This window comes from Mustelus asterias, chromosome 1 (assembly GCF_964213995.1).
Source record: "Mustelus asterias chromosome 1, sMusAst1.hap1.1, whole genome shotgun sequence".
NCBI lineage: Eukaryota > Metazoa > Chordata > Chondrichthyes > Carcharhiniformes > Triakidae > Mustelus > Mustelus asterias.
In genome coordinates, this window is record NC_135801.1 from 96,707,278 (window position 1) to 96,729,001 (window position 21,724).

General features: G+C 40.8%; 1 protein-coding gene across 1 annotated transcript in view; it reads left to right on the top strand.

Moving 5' to 3' along the window:
• The window catches only part of tbc1d19 (TBC1 domain family, member 19), a 70,837-nt gene that overhangs the window by 31,483 nt on the left and 17,630 nt on the right, over positions 1-21,724 (top strand). Inside the window, exons 10-13 of the mRNA XM_078218400.1 lie at positions 1,764-1,802; positions 2,520-2,632; positions 18,941-19,015; positions 20,623-20,685. Of these exons, the coding sequence (XP_078074526.1) occupies positions 1,764-1,802; positions 2,520-2,632; positions 18,941-19,015; positions 20,623-20,685 (290 nt within the window). The remainder of the gene's footprint in view (positions 1-1,763; positions 1,803-2,519; positions 2,633-18,940; positions 19,016-20,622; positions 20,686-21,724) is intronic.

A 21,724-nucleotide genomic window follows, 5' to 3' on the forward strand; every position in this document is an offset into this window, starting at 1 on the left:
TTCATTTTAAGTGGTGTAATATTTTATATCAAATTTTACATTTCTGCTACCAACTGATTTCTACATCCTTCCCATCTAGATTTTGGGAATAATTTTGCAGAGTGAGGTTGACAGTGTAAGGTTTCACGTGAAAGTGCTGCAGCATTGTAACCCTAATTATATGATTGGCACTTGCTGCTTTGTGCAAAATTCACACCCATTTTATTATTTACTTTATCATCGTCAGCACCTGCAAGTTCTCCTACAACTTGGAACTATATTGCTGGTCCTTGACCGTTGCTGGGTCAAAATCCTGGAACTCCCTCCCTAACAGCACTGTGGGTGTTCCTACACCACAGGTACTGTAACGGTTCAAGAAGGTGACTGACCACTTCTCAGGACAATTAGGGATGGGCCTAACCAGCAAAACCCACATACTGTGAATGAATAAGTAAAAATAAAGTTAAGTGCTACAATATTTCAATGTTTCTTGTAGTGCTGTAACCTTAGGGATATATATCTGCTGATTGTCTTTGATTTTGCTGGAATTACCTAATGTGATATTTGTTTCAGTAGAATTTTTCTTAAGTTAAATGCAATCAGGTCTGTCACAAACTTTAAAAAAGTTTATTTTACTTCAAATATGGAACTGCTGTTTGTTTCTTCCAGAATTATGCTTTTAGAAATAGAGGTGTGGGGTAAATAATAAATTTGCATAAAACAACCCGGCCCACAGACTGGTGACCCCCCCCCCCCCCCCCCAACTCACCTCCATGGACATGGAACCTTGTCCCACACCCCGCTCCCCCATCCGCAACGACATGGAACCACACCCCCAGGGAATCTTACCCACTTGAACCTTCCCAACAGAAGTCCCTTGGCAGTGCCCCTGGCAATTGCCTGGTTATCACTCAGGAAAGACTCTCTTCCTCCTGGGGGCTGTTCTTACCTGTATAGTCTTGGCAGGTCCTCTTCGCCAGCTCCCCATTTGATCAGACCTGTTGTAAATGCCAGTGGTGGAGTTCCTTACATGGGGGAATGATACAGCGGGGAGACTTGCTAATGACATGTAATTGTATGGTAATGGATTTCCCGACCTTTTATGGCAGGAACCCCATTACATCATTGGTGGGAGGCAGGGACTCTCAACTGGAAATCCCACTGACATTAATTGGGTTCTCTGCCCCCTCCGACTTTCTCACTTGCTGAAAACTGAGGTGGGAAATTCCCCCAATGAATTGGGTGGTTATGAGATACTGGGACCTTTTCCATTGGAAAACGGACACTTAATTGCAGTTTCTTTTTCAAATGAAGGATGAGTAGGAAAAAAATAATTTCAACATTAGAGGACTCAGTATTGAGGGGCCTTCAATTTAAAATTAACATAAGGAAGAACAGTAGGAGAAATTTATTTTGTAGAGGCGTTTGGGGCATGGCATGCTTTAGCGAGAAGAGCAGTGGGGTGAATATTGGATTGCACAAGCAAGACATGATGGACTGAATGTCCTCCTATGCTGTAAACCTCTGTGTTCTAAATGCAGTAATTTATGTCAGAATAACTCCAGATTTGTAAAATAAAAACAAAATGCTGGAAAAACTCAGCAGTACTGTAGAATTCATATAACTTCTTCAGAGCTATTAATTTCAGATTTGCAGTAGCCACAGTATTTTATTTTTATTTTCCTGGATTTGCAAAGTTTTGTTAAACGGCCTGAAGGCTTTAAGGAAAATGTGGAATTACTTTCTGTTTCTGATTATTACAATACTTAAATTGTCTCTTACAGAACTGTTTGAAAGTGAGTACATACGCCTTGGACAAAGAGGTAAGAAAGAACCCACTGGAAACGAATTAGAAGTGCACAGATAACCTGATCTTTTTTGCATGGCAACTCCCTTGTGCTAAAAGGAATTGCAAGAGATGTGAACAGCTTGAGTGATTGCATAGAAAAAGAGTGACTAAGTTGCTTTTGGTTATTCATGCCCATACTCGAGCTGATTACAGGATCATAGACAAACGTCTGGGAGAAGATACTTTGTCCACTTATTTTATTTAATTAATTATGTATGGTGTAAAGAGGATTAATGAAGAGAAAGTAGTAAAGTCGTGCACTTAAAATAGATCTAACTTTAGGGAACACCAAAGTTTCTGACATTTTTTAAAAAAATGTGCAACAATTTTTTTAAATTGTTTGCTTTGTCTCTAGACCAATTATTACAGAAAACTTGTATATATGACTTTGAAGAGTTGTAAAAAGGTAAACATGGTTGACTAAACTAATAAAAATATACAATATGAATGTTTACAGATATTATTTGAAGGATAATGCACATAGAACAACCAGCATATATTCTATTCTAACTATACTGTGAGTATAGAAATTGCATTTCAAGCAAATGTGGTCACAGCCAGCCTTGTTCCAGTTCCTTATTTTGTATTTCTTTTGCATCTCCCTTCATTAGAAAGTATTCTAACAGCCTAGACATGGCTTTTGATGTTAGTTCAGTTTGTCATGCAAAACTTATCTTTTGTTTGCTTGTAGTTTTGTCTGAACAAGATAGTGCTGCAGCTCAGCAGTACGTTCGACAGGGTTGTCCCACAGGGCTGCGTGCAGATATATGGGCTCTCATTCTGAACATTGACAATCAACTGGAGGTAATGAACTACCGATTATGCTTACTTTTGTGAATCCATGTTGTTAACATTGCAAACTTTTGTTCGAGCATTATATTGGTATATGCATGGCGTTGTTTGATGCCATTACATCTTAAAATCAGGCCTTTCCACTTTCAGGATGCACTGGGAATTTTGCAGTTTTATTGATATTTTATAAAATTCAAATTGTTACAACATAGAAAGAAGCCCTTCATCATCCCATAAAGTCGACACTGATGTTTTGCACTACGTTATCCATTTACTCTAAATGCACTTTCTTAGTCATTCATGTGACTTTTTCATGTTGCTCTTTTTCAAGCAACTAATTTCCTTTTAAAATAATTTTTGGACCCTGTTTCAACATGTTTTAAGGACCCTATTTCAAATAAAGATGGCACTTCCTTTCACAATGCGATAGTAATGGTGACCGTGACAACTAACGATTGTTGTAAAAACCCATCCGGTTCACTGGACCCACAGCAACCTGGTTGATTCTTAACTGCCCTCTGAAAGGCCAAGTAAACCAGTCAGTTCAAGGACAATTAGGGATGGGCAACAAACCCTGACCAAGTCAGTGATGCCTACATTCCTTGAAAGATTTAAAAAAAAAGTCAAGAGAGTTGAGAGAGGTCCCAAAGTCAGGACCCCAAGATCCTAGGAACAGTGATAAGAAAGTTAATGGACATAAGCACAGGCTTGGGATTTAGAATCAATGGCAGGATCTGAGAGGATCAATGGGAGGATTTAGAACGGTGTTTGGAGTACATGGGCAATTTGTGTCGGTTCTGGGATCAGGGTGTACCTAAAGCACTACCCAGAGATTTGTGAGCACTGGTGAAGAGGATTTGGGAGAGAAAATGCGGTGTGCTGTTCAAAAGTCCATTGACGGAAGGTTGGCTGGGAAGCCACACTGGATGGCAAGTGCCTTGCCCACCACTAGTTAAATACCAGCAGAGGTGGGATGACACCCTTAAGTGATGACAAGTGTTTGAATTTGCCTCTTGGTGGGAAGGCCACTCGATAGCTTCCCTGCCTCAGAATTGATTGGAGTGTTGGAAGGAAGTAGGATCTTAACTCTGTACTCTTCTGTCCATCAGCACTCACTATTATTAAAGAGCAAATTGGACAGCAACTTCTGTCAACCACGCAAGTGCAGTTAAAGACAGATATCAGGTAGTTGCTGTCTTATGTTGTTGGCTTCTCCAAAAGCTTTGCTGTAATATTATCTTGCCAAGAGACTGCATTGAAACACATGGAATTCAAGTATGAAAATGTGCTACTTTTGTGATAGGTAGTGACAGAACTTGCCAGAAAAAGTTAGGCCTGATCCGTTCCAGTACAAGTAAATTTTCAACGGCAACATAAGTCTTAATTATTGCCTATCTGGCACTGAAAATTAATTGTTACATGTGTGGTGACTCATTCCTTTAGATTTTAATTATTGCTAGGCATTTAAAAAAAACATTTAAAATTATTTCTGTGTGTTTTAATCATATCTTTCCTTCCCTCCACTTATTTCACTTTCTGTGCATAATTTGGCATTGAACTAACTATTCTAACTTGCACTTCATGGGCCATAGTTTATGTGGCTCAGTAAAGATTCTTCAATGTGATTAATTAAGGAAATAGGCAGTTGCTGGCCGTGTTCACAGAGGTCCTGGGTCTGCAGGTCCCCTGAAGAAGGGGCTGTACCAAATGGATTTCTAATCACCGCGTATTCCAGTGCAAAAACACATAAAAGTCACAGAGTAGGTGTATGAAGGCCTGTTTTGTTCATCATTAAATGCAAAACCTGAAAGAGGTGACTCTGTTATCATCAAAAAATATAACCCATCTGGTCCTATTCCCATAACCACCTGCCTGCATTTTGATCTCCTGAAAAATAAATGTTTGCCCTAATGTTGGAAAACATAAAAAAAAGTTTAAACAAATTCAAGGTTACATTAATGCTTTTTTTTGTTCGCGTTTAAAGACTGTTGATAAAAAAAATTCACATCTTTAAATGACTTAATTGTAGCTTTAATCTTTCATCAGGCAATCTGAGCACAATTACAAACACAGAAACAAAATGATCTGAGCATCAAATGCCATGATTTTTAATTGTATTAAATATTCAGGAACAGGATTAAATTAAATCTGAAATAGTTTTACTTAGTGCTCTTTGACCATTTAATTTCTGGTACTGAAGAATGTTTACAAATTAAGAAAGTAAATACAGAAATTACTTGTTGTAATCTGTGCAAAGAGTGTATATTTTCCAAAATACCATTGTAATTGTTAGTTGATCATAAATTAGTATTTTCAAGCCATTCAATATTTGTAAAAAGAATAAGAATTAATTTGATAAAAATAGAAAATGCTGGAAACGCTTTGCAAGTTAAGCAACAGCTGTGCAGAGAGAAACTGAGTAGATGGGCTGGATTTTTACTGAGTCAGGATCACTCAAGAGTCCTTTAAAATGGCAGCTAGGACCCGATTCAGGGATTCCCAATTCCATTCCTGGGGTATCCTATTTTTGGGAGTGCCTTTGGGCTGGTTTGGGTAAACAGCCAGCATGAGGCACTTCAGATTTGGCCGGCTCCAATTGCAGGAATAGGCATGTCTTAGTCTTACGCAATTTTCACATAGTTTTTAAAATTTCATTTATCGATGTGGTCATCACTGGCTAGGCCAGCATTCATTGCCCATCCCTAATTATCCCTGAAGAGGTGATGATGATCTGCTGCCTGGAACCCCTTTGGGTAAGTAAACCCACAGTGCCGTTGGGGAGGGAGTTCTAGGATTTTAATCCAGGAACACTGAAGGAGTGGTGATATATTTCCAAGTTAGGATGGTGAATGACTTGAAGGGGAACCTCCAGGTGGTGGTGTTCCCATTAATCAGCTGCTCTCATCTTTCTAGATGGTAGCGGTCATAAGTTTGGAGGGTGTCTCCTCAGGTGAATCACTGCAGATCGTACACACTGTTGCCACTGTTTGTCCGTGGTGGTAGGAGTGAATGTTAGTGAAAAGGGTGCCAATCAGGTTTGTCCTAGATGATGTCAAGCTTCTTGCGTGTTGTTGGAGCTCCATTCATCCATGCAAGTGGACAGTATGTCGTTACACTTCTGACTTGTGCTTTGTAGATGGTGAACAGGCTTTGGGGAGTCAGGAGATAAGTCACTCACTACAAAATTCCTAACCTCTGATCTAGCCACAGTATTTATATCACTAGTCAAGTTCAGTTTGAGATCAATGGTAGCCCCCAGGTTCTTGACAGTGGGGAATTCCGTGATTCATCTTGTTGGAGATGGTCATAGCCTGGCACTTGTGTGGCATGAATATTACTTGCCACTTGTCAGCCCAAGCCTGGATATTTTCGAGGTCTTGCTGCAGTTGGACATACACTGCTCAGTGTTTGAGAATTCTCAAATGGTGCTGAACATTATGCAATCATTGAACATCCCCACTTCTGATCTTATGATGGAGGGATGGTCATCGATGAAGCAGCTGAAGGTGGTTGGGCCTCAGATACTAACTTGAGGAACTCCTACAATGATATTCTGGAGCTGAGATGATTGACTTCTAATCATTCCAACCATCTTCTTTTGTGCAAGGTATAACTCCAACCAGCTGTTTTCCCCCCTGATTCCTATTGACTTCAGTTTTGCTCGGGATCCTTTATACCACATTCACTCAAAGACTGCCATGATGTCAAGGATAATCACTCTTGCCTCACCTCTGGAATTCAGCTCTTTTATCCATGCTGAAACCAAGTCTGTAAGGAGGATTTGAGTGACCCTGGAAGAACCCAATCTGAATGTCACTGAGCAGGTTATTGCTAAGGAAGTGACCCTTAATAGCACTGTTGATGACCCCTTCCCATTATTTTATTGATGATCACGATTAGACTGATGGGGTGGCAGTTTGCTGGGTTTGGATTTTTCCTGCTTCTCGTGTATAGGACATGACTGGGTTATTTTGCATGTTGCTGGGTAGATGTCAGTGTTATAGCTGTACTGGAAAAGCTTTGCCTGGAACACGGGAGGTTCTGAAGCACAAGTCTTCATTACTGTTACCGGAATATTGTAAGGGCCCATAGCCTTTGCAGTATTCAGTGTCTCCAGCCATTTCTTGATATCACGTGGAGTGAATCGAATTGGCTGGAAACTGACATATGTGATGCTGGGTATCTCCAGAGGAGGCTGAGATGGATCATCTACTCCACTTCAGGCTGAAAATTGTTGTAAATGCTTCAGCCTTGTGTTTAGCATTGATGTGCCAGGCTCCCCCATCATTCAGGATTGGTATATTTGTGACATTTTCTCCAGAGAGTTGTTTGATTGTCCAACGTCATTCACAACTGAATGTGGCACTACTGCAGAGCTTGAATCTGATCTATTGGTTGTGGAATTGTTTAGCTCTGTCTATTACTTGCTGCTTATGCTGTTCAGTGTGCAAGTAGTCCTGTGTTATGGCTTCACCAGGTTGACACCTCATTTTTTAGGTATGCAGGTGCTGCTATTGGCAAGCACTCCTTTGTTTTCCCTGGGACTAAGGTGTTTTAGTACTCGAATGGATGTCTAGGCTCTAAGCCAAGAATACATATGAGGCTGAGATGAAGAGACACAAATCCATTAGTCTGTTGAAACACCTGAGCCCCCAAAAAACATAGCTTTATTGACCACTTTGACTCTCTGATCTCTGCTCTTAATTGCACAATGCATATTTACACAAGTCTAACAGATTTCAAGTGCTTGTAGTTTTAACTATTGAAACTTTAAAGTGTCTGGATGATTGACACTTTTAGTGGTAAAACAAATTTTTAATAGTGGAATGTTATAAGTGAATTACTTTTTAAGAAGATTTGTTTTCACACATCCTATAATCGCCATAGGGCTAATTGACCTACTATATAAAACCAATGGAAGTGCCGCAACTTGGCATGAGGGACTTCGGGGGGTGTGGAAAGGCATACCTTGGCTTAGAGGGCATGAGTGACTAAGAAGGTTGATGGACAGGCATGAACTGGCATAGTGGAGCAAGGGGATTGTGTTGCAGGTGAGGGCAGGAGGGCCTTTCTGTTATTTTTAACAGCCAAAGTCCCAGAGCACCAAGTCGTGGCTTTTAAACAGCTCACCTCGGCACTTGGGAACTATTGTGGCTATGTCCAAACCTTCTCCCGGATCTGCTGGCTCACCTCCAGTCTCCACCTGGCCCTACCCTCAACACCCCAATGAAAATACCATCTTTGCCGGCATTTTTAAATCACAAATCTTTTAGAATCTTTTTGAATCACAAACAGCGAGCAAACAGGCCCAACAATTAGGCATTTTGGCCTTTATTGCAAAGGGATTGGAGTTTTTAAAAAAAGGGAGGTTTTGCTGCAATTGCACAGGGCGATGGTGAGTCCTCATGGAATACTGCGTACAGTTTGGTCCCCTTACTTTAAAAAGGATATAGTAACATTGGAGGCAGTCCATAGGAGATCCAGTAGGCTAATGCCTGTGACGAGAGGGTGGTCTTATCAAAAAAGACTAAATGGTCTGGGTCCCTATTCCTTGGAGTTTAGAAGAGTGAGAGGTGACCTTATTCAAGCATATAAGGTCCTGAGGGAATTTGACAGGGTAAATGATGAAATGTTTTCACTAGTGGGAGAGTCTTGAAGAAGGGAACATAAAACTGAGGTGCATAGAAATTTCTTCTTGCAAAGATTGGTGAATCTCTGGAATTCTCTGTCCCAAAGGATAGTGGATATTGGATCATTATAAGTATTTAAAGTGGAGGTGGATAATTATTTGACTGATTTGAGGAATAGAGGGCAATGAGGAAATAGCACAGAAAAGGAGATGAGGCTGGCATAGATCAGCCATGATTGTATTGAATGGCGCGGCGAGCTTGAAGGGTCTGGTGGCCTACTCCTGCTTCTAATTCTTTTTAAAAAAATTTTAAAAATTCAATCATGAGACATGAGCGTCACTGGCTGGCCAGCATTTATTGCCCATCCCTAGTTGTCCTTGTTCACAGGACAGTTGAGAGTTAACCACATTGCTGTGGGTCTGGAGTCACATGTAGGCCAGACCAGGTAAGGATGGCAGATTTCCTTCCTTAAAGGATATTAGTGAACCAGATAGGTTATTTTTATTGAATTTAAATTCCAGCATCTGCTGTGGCAGGATTCGGACCTGGGTCGCCAGAACATTCGCTGAGTTTCTGGATTAAACGATAATACCACAAGGCCATCACCTCTTGTGATCTTATGTTCTGTTTCTCTTGAGGCAGGCCAGCTGAGCCAGAATTTTTCTCACTCCCACTTCTCACCTCAAGGATGTAAACGCAGGCCAATGTTTCAGGCCCATAACCTTTCATCAAAATTGGGAAAAGTTAGATGTGAAATGAGTTTTGAGCAAGGGTGGCAGGGAGAAGGAGAAAAAGAAAATCGTGATAGGATGGAAAACAGGAGAGCTTGACAGAAGTCTCATAGGGCCAAAGAAAATTGTGATGGAGAAAGAAAAAGATGTGCTTAGAACGGATGTGCTGCTGACTGCTGAGAAAAGCCCAATACCTGGAAAGGAAAGAAAACAAAATGGGGCAGAGATTATAGTTTGGAATTGTTGAACTCATTGTTGAGTCTGGATAAGTTGTAAAATGCCAATTGAAAGATGTGGTGTTCCACAAGCTTATGTTGAACTCACTGGAAGAGTGTAGTAGGCCCAGGACAATCTTAATTGGAATTGCTTCCAGTGAGAAATCTAGACATAATCCGCAAAAATATATTTTTCATGTAACAGAAGCCACATACCACAATTATTGGTAGCAGAAAATCTTTCATATTTCTATGTATGGACAATTCAAAAGAAAATTTATTATAATAAAATGTTGTTTGTTCAAGAACAACTGATGTTGCAAGGATAGTTCTGGAACAGCTATGAAGTTGTGCAGCTCTCCAATGCTTAGTGACTGCTCATTTCAACATGTTTAACATTGCAGTGAGTGTATGTACAGTGTACATTAGAAGGTGACTGCACAAGCTAGTAACGATCTCCAGAGCATAGGGACACAATTGAATGTACCAAGATATGTCAGGGGGCTTAGATGAAACCGGAAAAAGCTGTTAAATAATGAAATATAAAATTAAGCTAATTTAGCAAAACAGATAAAAAGTCCATTGGGCCAGAATTTACTGTGAGCGGCTGCCATTAGATTTGCTTTTATTAATACATGTTACTGTTTTAAATAGAGCAGCACCCTCTACAGGACACCTGGGATCTGCGTGCAAAGGACAGGCAATTATTTATCTTCATAACTAGATTGAAGAATTATTCATGAGCAGTGCAGAGTCTGACCCAAAAAGCATAAATTAGAATAATGAATTCAATGTCAGTTCAGGTACATAAAGTCAAAAAGAGGGGGAGAAATTGATTTTGTAGAGAGAAGGAAGAGACAAAGTTTTTTTCAATCTCCAAAAATAAGCTCAAGGAATAAAGTTCCACAATTGTAAAAATAATTTTCAATGCCAGGGAGATTGTTTGTAAACAATTAAAACTTAATCCCATCATTAAATGAGTGCTTAGCCTCGAATGGATAAGCTTTAAAATTTTATACCATGTTGTTGCCTGTGAAATATTCTATACCAACACTCTGACCAGTTTATTACTCAAAAACACATATCAGAGGGGAGCAACGCACATTTCTACCATTCATGACAATGACCTGACTTAGACTTAGAGGGACTGGGAGGGGAACTTAGTGGAAGGCGGAGTCCCATATCCCTGTGAAGAAAGAGAGAAGAAAGAAAATGGCATAGTGCCCAGAGTGGGAAGAGGTACTACGAAATTATCCAAACGAGACATAGCCCAAGTGGTTTGAGTACTGCAGAAAACCAATATCAGATCTGGGACTCGCAGGATAAAAGTGTTGGGAAGAAGTGCATAGGGACCTAGGTAAGTGCAGTAAATACTGATGAGAAATATTCATTTAGGATCTCACCCATCTCTTTTAGATCCTCACATAGATGACCTTGTTGATCCTTAAGAGGCCCTACTCTCTCCCTCGTTACTCTTTTGTCCTTCATGTATTTGTAGAATCTCTTTGGATTCTCCTTTGCCTTATCTGCCAAAGCAACCTCGTGTCTCCTTTTTGCCCTCCTGATTTCTCACTTAATTCTACTCCTACACCCTTTATACTCTTCAAGGGATCCACTTGATCCCAGCTCCCTATGCATGTCCTGTGCCTCCTTCTTCTTCTTGACCAGGGCCTCAATACCCCGAGTCATCCAGGATTCCCTACTTCTGCTTCACTCAAAGAGGAATGTGCTTCCCCTGAACCCTGGTTAACACACGTTTGAAAGTCTTCCACTTATCAGACGTCCCTTTGCCTGACAACAGACCACCCCAATCAACTTTTGAAAGTTCCTGTCTGATACCATCAAAATTGGCCTTGCCCCAATTTAGAATTTTAACTTTTGGGCCAAATCTATCGTTCTCCATAGCTATCTTAAAACTAATGGAATTATGGTCACTGGTCCCAAAGTGATCCCTCACTAACACTTCTGTCACCTGCCCTTCCTCATTTCCCGAGAGGAAGTCAAGTTTTTCCCCCTCTCTAGGGACCATCCACATACTGAATGAGAAATTCCTCCTGAATACATTCAACAAATTTCTCTCCATCCAGCCCTCTAATACTATGGCTTTCCCAGTCAATGTTGGGAAAGTTAAAATCCTCTACTATTACCGCCTTATTTTTCTTGGAGCTATTTGTAATCTCCTTACATATTTGCTGCTCAATTTCCCGTTGACTATTTGGGGGCCAACAGTACAACCCTATCAATGTGATTTCCCCCTTCTTATTTCTCAGTTCTACCCATATAGACTCAATGGGCGAACCCTCAGATATATCCCCTCTCAGTACTGCTGTGATTTTTTGTCCCTAATCAAAAGTGCAACTCCCCCTCCTCTCTTACCTTCTGCTCTATCTTTCCTATGGCATCTGTACCCTGGAATATTGAGCTGCCAGTCCAGTCCCTCCCTTAGCTATGTTTCAGTAATAGCTATAATATCCTAGTCCCATGTACCCATCCATGCCCTGAGTTCATCTGCCTTGCCTGTTAGGCCTCTTGCTTTGAAATAAATGCAGTTTAATCTGGACTTCCCTTGCTCTCTGTTCTGCTTTTGCCTAATCTGTCTGGTACGAGGATTACTGACACTGCCTTTACTTATTTAATGTGCTCTCTTTAACTTCTGTGCTGTCCTCAACCTTCTCCTGTCTCCCTACTGCTTTGGGTCCTACCCCCCTGCCAAACTAGTTTAAACCCTCCTGAGTGGCTCTAGCAAATCTCCCCGCCAGGATATTAGTCCGCCTCCAGTTCAGGCGTAACCCGTCCCTCTTGAACAGGTCATCCCTTCCCCAGAAGCGATCCCAATGATCGACAAATCTAAATCCCTGCCGCCTGCACCAGCTCTCAAACCATGCATTCATCTGCCTAATCTTCCTATTCCTACTCTCACTAGCACATGGCATCGGCAATAGTCCAGAAGTTACTATCTTCGAGGTCCTGCACTTTAGCCTTCTGCCTAACTCTCTATATTCACTCGTCAGAATCTCATGCAAATATTGTACAAAGTAATGTAATGTAATTGGTGCTGTGATTTTTCTTGCATTCTGTAGTTGTCATAGCGAAAAAGATCCCCAGATTTGAGCCCTCTGTTGACCCCCATATGTTCTTTGAGAATACCTGTTAACAAAGAGTTTTACACGGGTTTGATGATACGGAGGAAATAAAACTAATGTTAATGTGCCTGAGCTCTGTGGTCCATTCTGCCTTGCCTGATAACCAGAAAGTAGGGGAAGGCAGCTGCAGGACATGAAAGAAACATTTTCACAGCAGTTCGCTACTATAGAGGAGATCCAGTGGAAGGTTATAAACAATTGCAGGCAAAAGAAAGCGGAACTCCCGGCAGGGTTTGGTAGTTATCTGTGGACTCACTTCTCAGGAGACTTTGGGGATGTGAACAGAGTAAGGCTGGAGGGACAAAATCTCTGAAATTGGATCAGAATTTGAGTAACACACGCCACCAAAGGGGGTAGAAAGACGTGCGAAAATTTTGGCCCGCAGATAAAACCTACACAGACGCATGGGTGTTAAGGAGAATGACCCGAGCTTGGGAGAAAGCGGTCGAGGAGTAGATAAACTAAGGCAAACAAGGGTGGAAAGATGTTCCCAGTAAAAGGCCCAGCGCCCAATCCTGTCTGGGGGCATGGGGCGGTAGAGGTAACCTATATGCTCCTCCCATAGGGTGAGACAGAGGTCAGCCCCAGTGGGACCCCAGACAACAGCAGGTGCGGTGCTACAAGTATGACATAGTGGGTCACAGTGCCCAAGAATGCAGAGCAATCCGCCAATACTCACATGAACAGGGACTAGAGCAGGGATATCGGACCATGCCACTAGAGGGACCAGTGCGGTAAGCCTCGATAGCCACAGTGGAGGAAACTGAGAGCTCCCTTCTCCCTGTACCCTCAGCTGAACACAGGTCCGAGGGCATGACGGTTTGGGTCTGTAAGGCAAGGTGGGACAGTGTAGGAAGATCCCTAGTGGACGGCAAGCCAATGTCAATACAGCAACTTCACATCATTCAATGTATTGGAATGGTGAGTCAGGCAGCTTTTGCTAAGCTGTTAGAGATGTGCTGCCTCTGAGAGTTGGTGGTGAGTTGCCTTCTTGAAACGCTGCAGTCCATGTAGTGTAGGTATGCACACAGTGCTGTCAGGGAAGGAGGTACAGAAGTTTGACCCAGCGACAGTGAAGAAACGGCGATATATTTCCAAGTTAGAATGGTGAGTGGTTTGGAGGTGGTGGTGTTTCCATGTGTCTGTTGCCCTTGACCTTCTAGGTGGCAGTGGTCATGGGTTGGGAAGGTGCTGAGTAAGGAGTGTTGATGAGTTGCTGTTTTACATCTTTTAGATTGTGCACATTATTGCCACTGTGCATTGGTGGTGGAGGGAGTGAATGTTTGTATAAGGGGGTACCAATCAAGCGGGCTGCTTTGTCCTGGATGGTGTCAAGCTTCTTGAGTATTTTTGGAGCAGGACTCATCTAGACAAGTGGAGAGACTTGTGCCTTGTAGAGTGTGGAGAGGCTTTGGGGAGTCAGGTGGTGAGTTATTCAACTCAGGATTCCTGGCCTCTGGAAAAGAAATCCTGAATGTCAGTTAAGTTGTTAGTTTGTAATTTTCTTCCGTGAACATTAATGGTTTTATTTCCTAGAATAGAATGAAATGAAATATTTTCTTTCTTGACCCTTAATTCGCAAAGGGAGTTGAAGGTCTGTTTGAATCAAGATATGGTTAAAGAAGAAAAGTCTTCAATTTTTCTGTGTTGATAAATATTTAATGATTTAAATTAAACTTATTGTAGTAGGGAAGGAGAAATGATTTAACTAAGTTCACAGAGGTGACCAGATGGAATCCTTTTAAAATGTTGTTGACAATACACTTGTGCATTGGTAAAGATTGAGGTTTGGAGAAAGGTCAGTTAGTCTTTTGAAAATAATTTTTATTATCTCTGCACTTTCTCCACCTCTCCCTCTCCAAATAGGTTAACTGATGATTGTGTCAACATTGAAAAAGAATCTATGGTACAGAAATTAAAAATGTTAGTTTTGTTATTGTAATATTGCAGCAGGATCTTTGAGAGTTTTTTAAAAAATGGTTACTTCGAAATGAAGATGATGTTGCACATTCATATTTACCAGTTCCATTTGCTGAAATTGAATTGTTTTGCATTCCCAGCTTTCTGTATTTAATTTATTCATATTTAGTATTAATTTTTGTTGATTAAATTCAGTATTTGAACTTTTTTGTTGAAGTTTATAAGCATTTCAGTTATATAATATTCATCATAATATTGTTGACATTATTGATTAAAATTCTAAAAATGTAAAGCAGCAGCTGATTTAAAATGAATCATATTCATAAATCAAGTTTGCAGTAAATCATACTGTACATTTTCATATTCTGATTTAGAAATGTTATATCTTTGTTGCTCTTCACTTTAGTCTAATTATGGTTATGTGGTGCTTGGATTCCTTTCTGAATGCTTCACTGAACAAAACTTGTGAACGAGCTTGCCAATTTCTTCAGTAACTGATTACATATTGTTTTCACATGAACTGATATTTAAACAAGACACCTGAGTGAATGACAAAATCAACATTTGCGATCACATTTGTGGACGTAATATCAAATAAATGACTCAAATCACCAGTTAGAAAGGATTTGTAATCTAGCTTAGTTTTTGGAAATAATCAGAGGATTTCTACAAAGGCACATATATGTTTCTTAATTATCAAGCAATTTCTACATCAGGGCAGCAATGGACATTGTATTAAAAGAACTGGTCAAGCATGATTGTGTGTTTGGCCTGCCTATATATATTTGTTTGTGTACATCAAAAATTAAGGGTACCTGTGCATCTTCAGATTTCAATTGTAATGGAAAGCTAAGCACTGCAAATATTAATTTTATTCCTGAAACATGGCAGCTAGATATTTTTCATATATTTTGGTGGATTATGGCACCTTCTTGTCACCACCTGAGTGCTGGCAAAGATTATCAGTGGGGTCATCAATTTGATTATACTAATTCCACCTGCAAGATTTTGGTGCCAGTTATCAAGGCTGGAACAGAGGTGGGCAGGCCTGCTTGCTGTTTCCCTGCCACAGTCCCAATGCCCGACTATTTTCTCGAAGGCTGAGTCGTGCACAGAACAGCACGGCAAATGGCAAATACCCTGATAAGTCATTTAAGAACACACGAAAGACCATTCCTCAGACTTCAACTGGAATTTTCAGTTACTCCTATGACTTCTCTGGCATCACAAGCAGGGAAAATGTCTAGAGATGCTTTTCAGGTGCGAGACTTGGGGGTCCAGTGCTCCAGTTTCACTTTGAGGCCGCACAGCCACCATATTAAACTTGGTTGCTGTGGTTTTCCCTCCACAATCGTGGTCTGGTCGCTGTAGCCATTTATTTTCTTTGGTTTTATGAAAAGTGCTGAGAAGGCAGCTTAAGATGGAGGGCCTCCTAAGTACCTTCTTTGGCCACTAATTTGATAAAACAGCAAAAATTACTATCAGGTGACTTGTCTCAACACGGTGCAGGGTCAGGTTGTGGATTTGATCCTAAAGTGAGGATCCCTCGCCAAATGGAAAATCCTGCCTCAGATTTCACAGCCAGTTAAAACTTTTGTGCAACATCTTTTTTATCAGCTTACTTCCTATTGACCCTAGTTCTTTTTATCTTGATATGGATTTGTGTTTTAGTTCTTAAATGCGGCATTTGTCTGGAATTGTAACAAATCAAATAAATGGCTGTTTTAACATGATTGTTAAACAGCAATATTTGGGTAACAAAGCTTGTAGCTTTACCAGTGAAATTAGAATTATCCCTAACAACAATTCGCTTTTATTTGGTGCTTTTAATGTAGCAATTGGTTGCAAGATGCTTCACAGAAGTATTACCAGATGATTTAATTCTGAGCCACATAAGGAGACATGTGGATGGGTGACCAAAAACTTGGTCACAACGGTGGGTTATAAAAAGTCCTATAATCTCGTATAGTCTTCAAATCATTTGGATCTGTGTAATACAGAGATTTAGGATTTCATGGAGATTTAATGAGGCTGGCAATGTGTTGTCAGTGACCCGAGCAGTGTGAAAGTGAGTCACACTGAAGAAAAATTATGAATGTGATGAATCTCTTGGTGATAAATCTGATGTAATCGTGGAAGCAGATGTAATGAGTTTTAAAAAAACTTAAAATTATTTTTATTAGTCACAAGTAGGCTTACATTCATACTGCAATGAAGTTACTGTGAAAATCACCTCGTGAGATATTTAATGGGCAAACACATTCAATATTGTCCACTTTATATTATGACTCAAGGTCAAAATTATACAGTGGGCATTCAAAAAACCAGTGTGATTGACTTGTATATTTATTATGCTAGTTGATCTTCTGTGACACCAACACCTGTAGGCTGCATCTCTGGTGAATATTGTAAGAAAAAATGGCACTTCAGTATATCCCTTCCCTCCTCAACCACTCTTACTATCACTTCATATCCATACTTAGTTTTTGAAAATAATCAGAGGGTTTCTTTCACTTACTCCACTTCCTACAAAGGACCTAGGAGCAGAACTAGGCCATTCGGCCCTTGTAACCTGTCCAACCATTCAACAGGATCATGGCTGAACTGGTCATGGCCTCCACTCCACTCTCCTGTTTTCCCCTAATAACCCTTGCTTCTCTTGGCAATGACAAAGTTCGATTTATCTCAACCTTGAGTAAATTCAGTGCCCTAGCCCCACTATTCTTTGGGGAAGGGAACTTCACAGACCAATGACCCTTGATGAGAAAACACCCATCCACCCTATCATGTCCCAATGGGATCTTATATGTCTCAATGAGATTACCTTTCATTCTCCTAAACCTTTCTAAGACAAGCCCTCCATTTGAAGAATGAGTCAAGTGAACTTTCTCTGAACTGTTTCTAATGCATTTGAATCCTTTTTCACAGCGCTGCATAGATGCCCAGTTTTGAGTTGCGAAATCTGTTGAAAATCTATCCCATTTAGCACAGTGATTGTGCTGCGCAACACAATGGATGGTATCGTCAATGTGAAGACAGGACTTTGTCTCCACAAGGACAGAGCAGTGGTCACTTCTACCAATACTGTCCTAGACAGATGCATCTGTGACAGGTAGATTGGTGAGGATGAGGTCAAGTAGTTTTTCCCTCTTGATGCTTGCTTCTACCTGTCATAAACCCAATCTAGCATCTATGTCCTTCAAGAATTTGGTAGCTTGGTCAACAGTGGTGCTGCCAAGTCACCCTTGGTGATGGACATTGAAATCCCTACCTAGAGAACATTCTGTGCCCTTGCTGCCCAGAGTCTGAGTGGTGTTCAACATGGAGGAATACTTACTCATCAAACAGACCACCAGAGGTGGCAGCACAGTGGCCATCTGGTGGTGGTGGCTGGTGTTGGTGAGTATGACTTTGGCCGGAATTCTCCGACTTTGTATGTGGTCCCACTGCTGTGAACAGGGATTTGCCTGAGTACCAAATTCTCTGTTCTCACTGGCAGCGTGGTAGCAGGGCATGCGAGACCAGAGAATTCCAGCCTATGACTGTTTTGTTTTGCTCATCTGTGAGACAACTCACCCAATTTTGGCACTAGGCCCCTAATGTAAGTATGGAGTTTACAGGGTTAGTAAAGCTGAGTATTGCCATAGGTTAATGCTGGGCATTCTGTCAGATTTCATTCCTTTTTGACTTTGTTTAGTGATTTAATATAACTGAGTGGCTTGCTGGGCCATTTCAGAGAGCATTTAAGAGTCAAATCATATATTTTTTTAAATTTTTATTTATTAGTCACAAGTAGGCTTACATTGACACTGCAATGATGTTACTGTGAAAATGCCCTAGTCGCCACACTCCGGTGGCTGTTCGGGTACACTGAGGGAGAATTTAACATGGCCAATGCACCTAACCAGCACATCTTTCAGACTGTGGGAGGAAACCAGAGCACCCGGAGGAAACCCACGCAGACACGGGGAGAACGTGCAGACTCCGCACAAACAGTGACCCAAGCCGGGAATCAAACCCAGGTCCCTGGCACTGTGAAGCAGCAGTGCTAATCACTGTGCCACCAGGCCGCCCATATCGTTGTGGGTCTGGACTCGCACGTAAACCAGAACTGGTAAGGAAGGTAGATTTCCTTCCCTAAAGGATGTTAATGAACCAGGCAGGTTTTTAATGACAATTGACAATAGTTTCATGGTTATCATTATGAAGACTAGCTTTTAATTTCAGATTTTTTTTAATTAATTGAATTTGAATTCCATTAGCTGCCATAGTGAGATTTGAACCTGTATTCCCAGAGCATTAGCCACAGCCTCTGGATTAAGTCATACTGTATAATATTAAAGGTGCAAGAGTGTAAGAAATTATGTGCACTTGTCAAGTTTGACAGAAGCATTATAGACAAGTTGCACAGAGTGAAAATTGTTCTTTATGCACCATCATTTCTTTCAATTTCCTTGCTTGTAAACAGCCACTGTGTCACTGTGTGATGTTCCAGAATGCTCATCACAGCAAGAATTACCCAAAGAGCATAACTTGGCAAAAAAAGGTTTGAGTAGATGCTTGTGAGGAGCTATCTGTCTAGTTTTATATAACATATACAAGATGTTTTGAACTTTATATAAGAAACATTTTCAGGTGTTTAATGACCGAAGTTTTGACTAATTTTCTTCTGTATTTACAGGATTCTTTATATTATGAACAGCTGAAATCAAATGTGATTCAACATGATCTTTTAGTTGACAACCTCATCTACAAGGTACGAAACAAGAGTGTGCAGTCACTGTGTGCAGTCCTACTAAACAACTTTCCTTTCTTGTCCCCATGTTCACCAATATTGTTAATGGTACTCTCTCTTCGGGTGTTGTCATTCTGTCCTTTGAAATTGCTGTCCTCTCCTCAAAACACCAATCTTTGACCCCACCATAGTCCTTGCAAACGATACCCCTTTTCCAACCTCCTTTTCTTCTCCAAGGTCTGTTCCTAACGTTTCAGAACACCATTTTTGAAATGATAATCTATATGACTGTGACAAAGGTTCTTTGGCTCTCCTTATGCGTCTTGACCTATCTGTAGTTTCTGGTCTCATTAACCACAGCAACATCCTTCAATGCCTCTCCACTGTTACCCAGCTGTGTGGATCTGCTCTCACCTAGTTGCATTCTTATCTATCTAACCTATCCATATCTTATCTATCTAGTCCAGTAACTACCACTACCAATAACACTACCATAATGCCACTATACCACTGCCTCCCCACTCCCAACTTAGTCCCCAGCTACTGACTTCATCTCTCTCCCTGGCAACCATCTGAGACTAAATTAGATAGTTCGCAACCTTGGTGTCATATTTGACCTCGCAATGAGCTTCTGGTCACACAAGTCATGCCATCAATAAGACTACCTATTTTCAGCACTGTAGTTTTGGCCCGTCTCAGCTCATCTGCTGCTGAAATCCTAATTGTTGCCTTGTTACGTTTAAGGTTGACAATTCCCACATTCTCCTGATTAGCCTCCCACATTCTACCCTCCATAAACTTGACTTCATCCAGAATTCTGCTGTCCCATGTCTCGCATCAAATCCTCTTCATCTTTCACCCTTATGCTCACTAACGTATAGTGGCTTCCAGTCAATCTACGGCTTGACTTTTAAATTCACATCCTTATTTTCAAATCGCTGCATGATTTTCTCCCTTTCTATTTCTGTAATTGTTTCCTGTCCCATAACCTGTGAAGATATTTGCATCCATCTAATTTTGGCTTCTTGAGAGCATTCCCAATTTTAATTACTGCACCAATGTTGACAGCCTTACATCCACCTCTCACTCTCTCCATCTGCCTCCAGTTATTTAGTTTTGACAGGCCTATTACTCAAACACTATGCCGGAGCACAGCAGCATGTCTTCTGCCTAGCCTGTCCCAGCTGCCTATGCATTCATTCCAGGGTGGCAGGCTGAACTTCAAATTCAGCATCCTACCACCCTCCTCAGATTGAAAATCAGAACTGTAGGCAGCCATTTTTAAAAGGCTGGGTTCGCAAAGCTGTAAATCCTTCCTCCGCACCCCACCCGGGAGGAAAAATCTGGGCCTAAGTTAGGAATTCATTCAGGGGAAAAAAAACTACAGGATACGTTGTTCTGGTTGAGTTTAAAGCATAATGCCAAGGCAGAGGAATTGCTGTCTGCCAGATTTGTATGTGTTTGGTGCCAAAAATTCTCTTTCTCGGTAAGGACATTTCTCACCTTAATGGTAGTGCAAATTCACTCTCTGTCCCCCCGCCCCGCAAAAAGAACAATTGAAATTAGATCAATTGAATAAAATGTGGAAAGATTTTATTTGCTGATAAATTTCCTTTTTTTTGTTCTAGGATGTGAAGCTCACGGCTAGTAATGATGACTACTATTTTGTTTTTGAAGATTATCTGTATCAGGTCAGATAAAATATTTCTGGTGAAGCCAATATTTACAAAGGAATAGGATGCTTAATTTCATTATTGCAGTTCTCTTTAGAGGAAATTTTAATGTGAAGTTTTGAGAGATTAAAAAATACAAATAAGAAAAATGTTTTAAGTGCTGACTTTTTATATCTCGGCTCTTTATATAAGCTTTTTGTATTTCTGAATCTTTCAATAATTTTTTTTTAAAGTAAAATTTTATGGCATTTATAGTAAGACGAATAGCTGCTTGGATTCTAGTCACAGAATTGTTACAGTGCAGAAGGAGGCCATTTGGCCCATCTTGTCTGCATCAGAACTCTGAATGAGCAACTCACCTAGTGCTATTCCTCCACCTTCTCGGTAAACCTGCACGTTCTTCTTCGTCAGATTAAAAATCTTGCTTCAAAATATTTTAATTGAAACTCCCTCCACCACACTCAGGCAGTGCGTTCCGAACTCTAACCACTCGCTGTGTGAAAAGGTTTTTTGTCATATCACTTTTTCTTCTTTTGCTAATTACTTTAAACCTGTGGCCTCATGTTGTCTATCCTTTCATGAATAGGAACAGTTTCTCCCTACCTACTCTGTCCACAACCCTTATGATTTTGAATACCTCTATCAAATCACCTCATAGCTTTCTTTCCTCCAAGGAAGGCAGTTCTAAATTCTCAACCTATCTTCGTAACTGAAGTTCCTCATCCCTGGAACCATTCTTGTGAATCTCTTCTGTACTCTGTATAATGCCTTCACATCCTTGCTAAAGTGCACTGCATGCAATACTCTAGCCGAGGCTGTACTAGTAACTTATACAAGTTCGACATAACCTCCTCTTTCTTGTACCTTATGCTCCAGTTAGCACTGCTGCCTCACGGCGCCTGGGACCCGGGTTCAATTCCGGCTTCGGGTCACTGTCTGTGTGGAGGCTGCACGTTCCCCCATGTCTATGTGGGTTTCCTTCGCATGCTCCAGTTTCTTCCCACAGTCCAAAGATGTGCGGGTTAGGTTGATTGTCCATGCTAAATTGTCCCTTAGT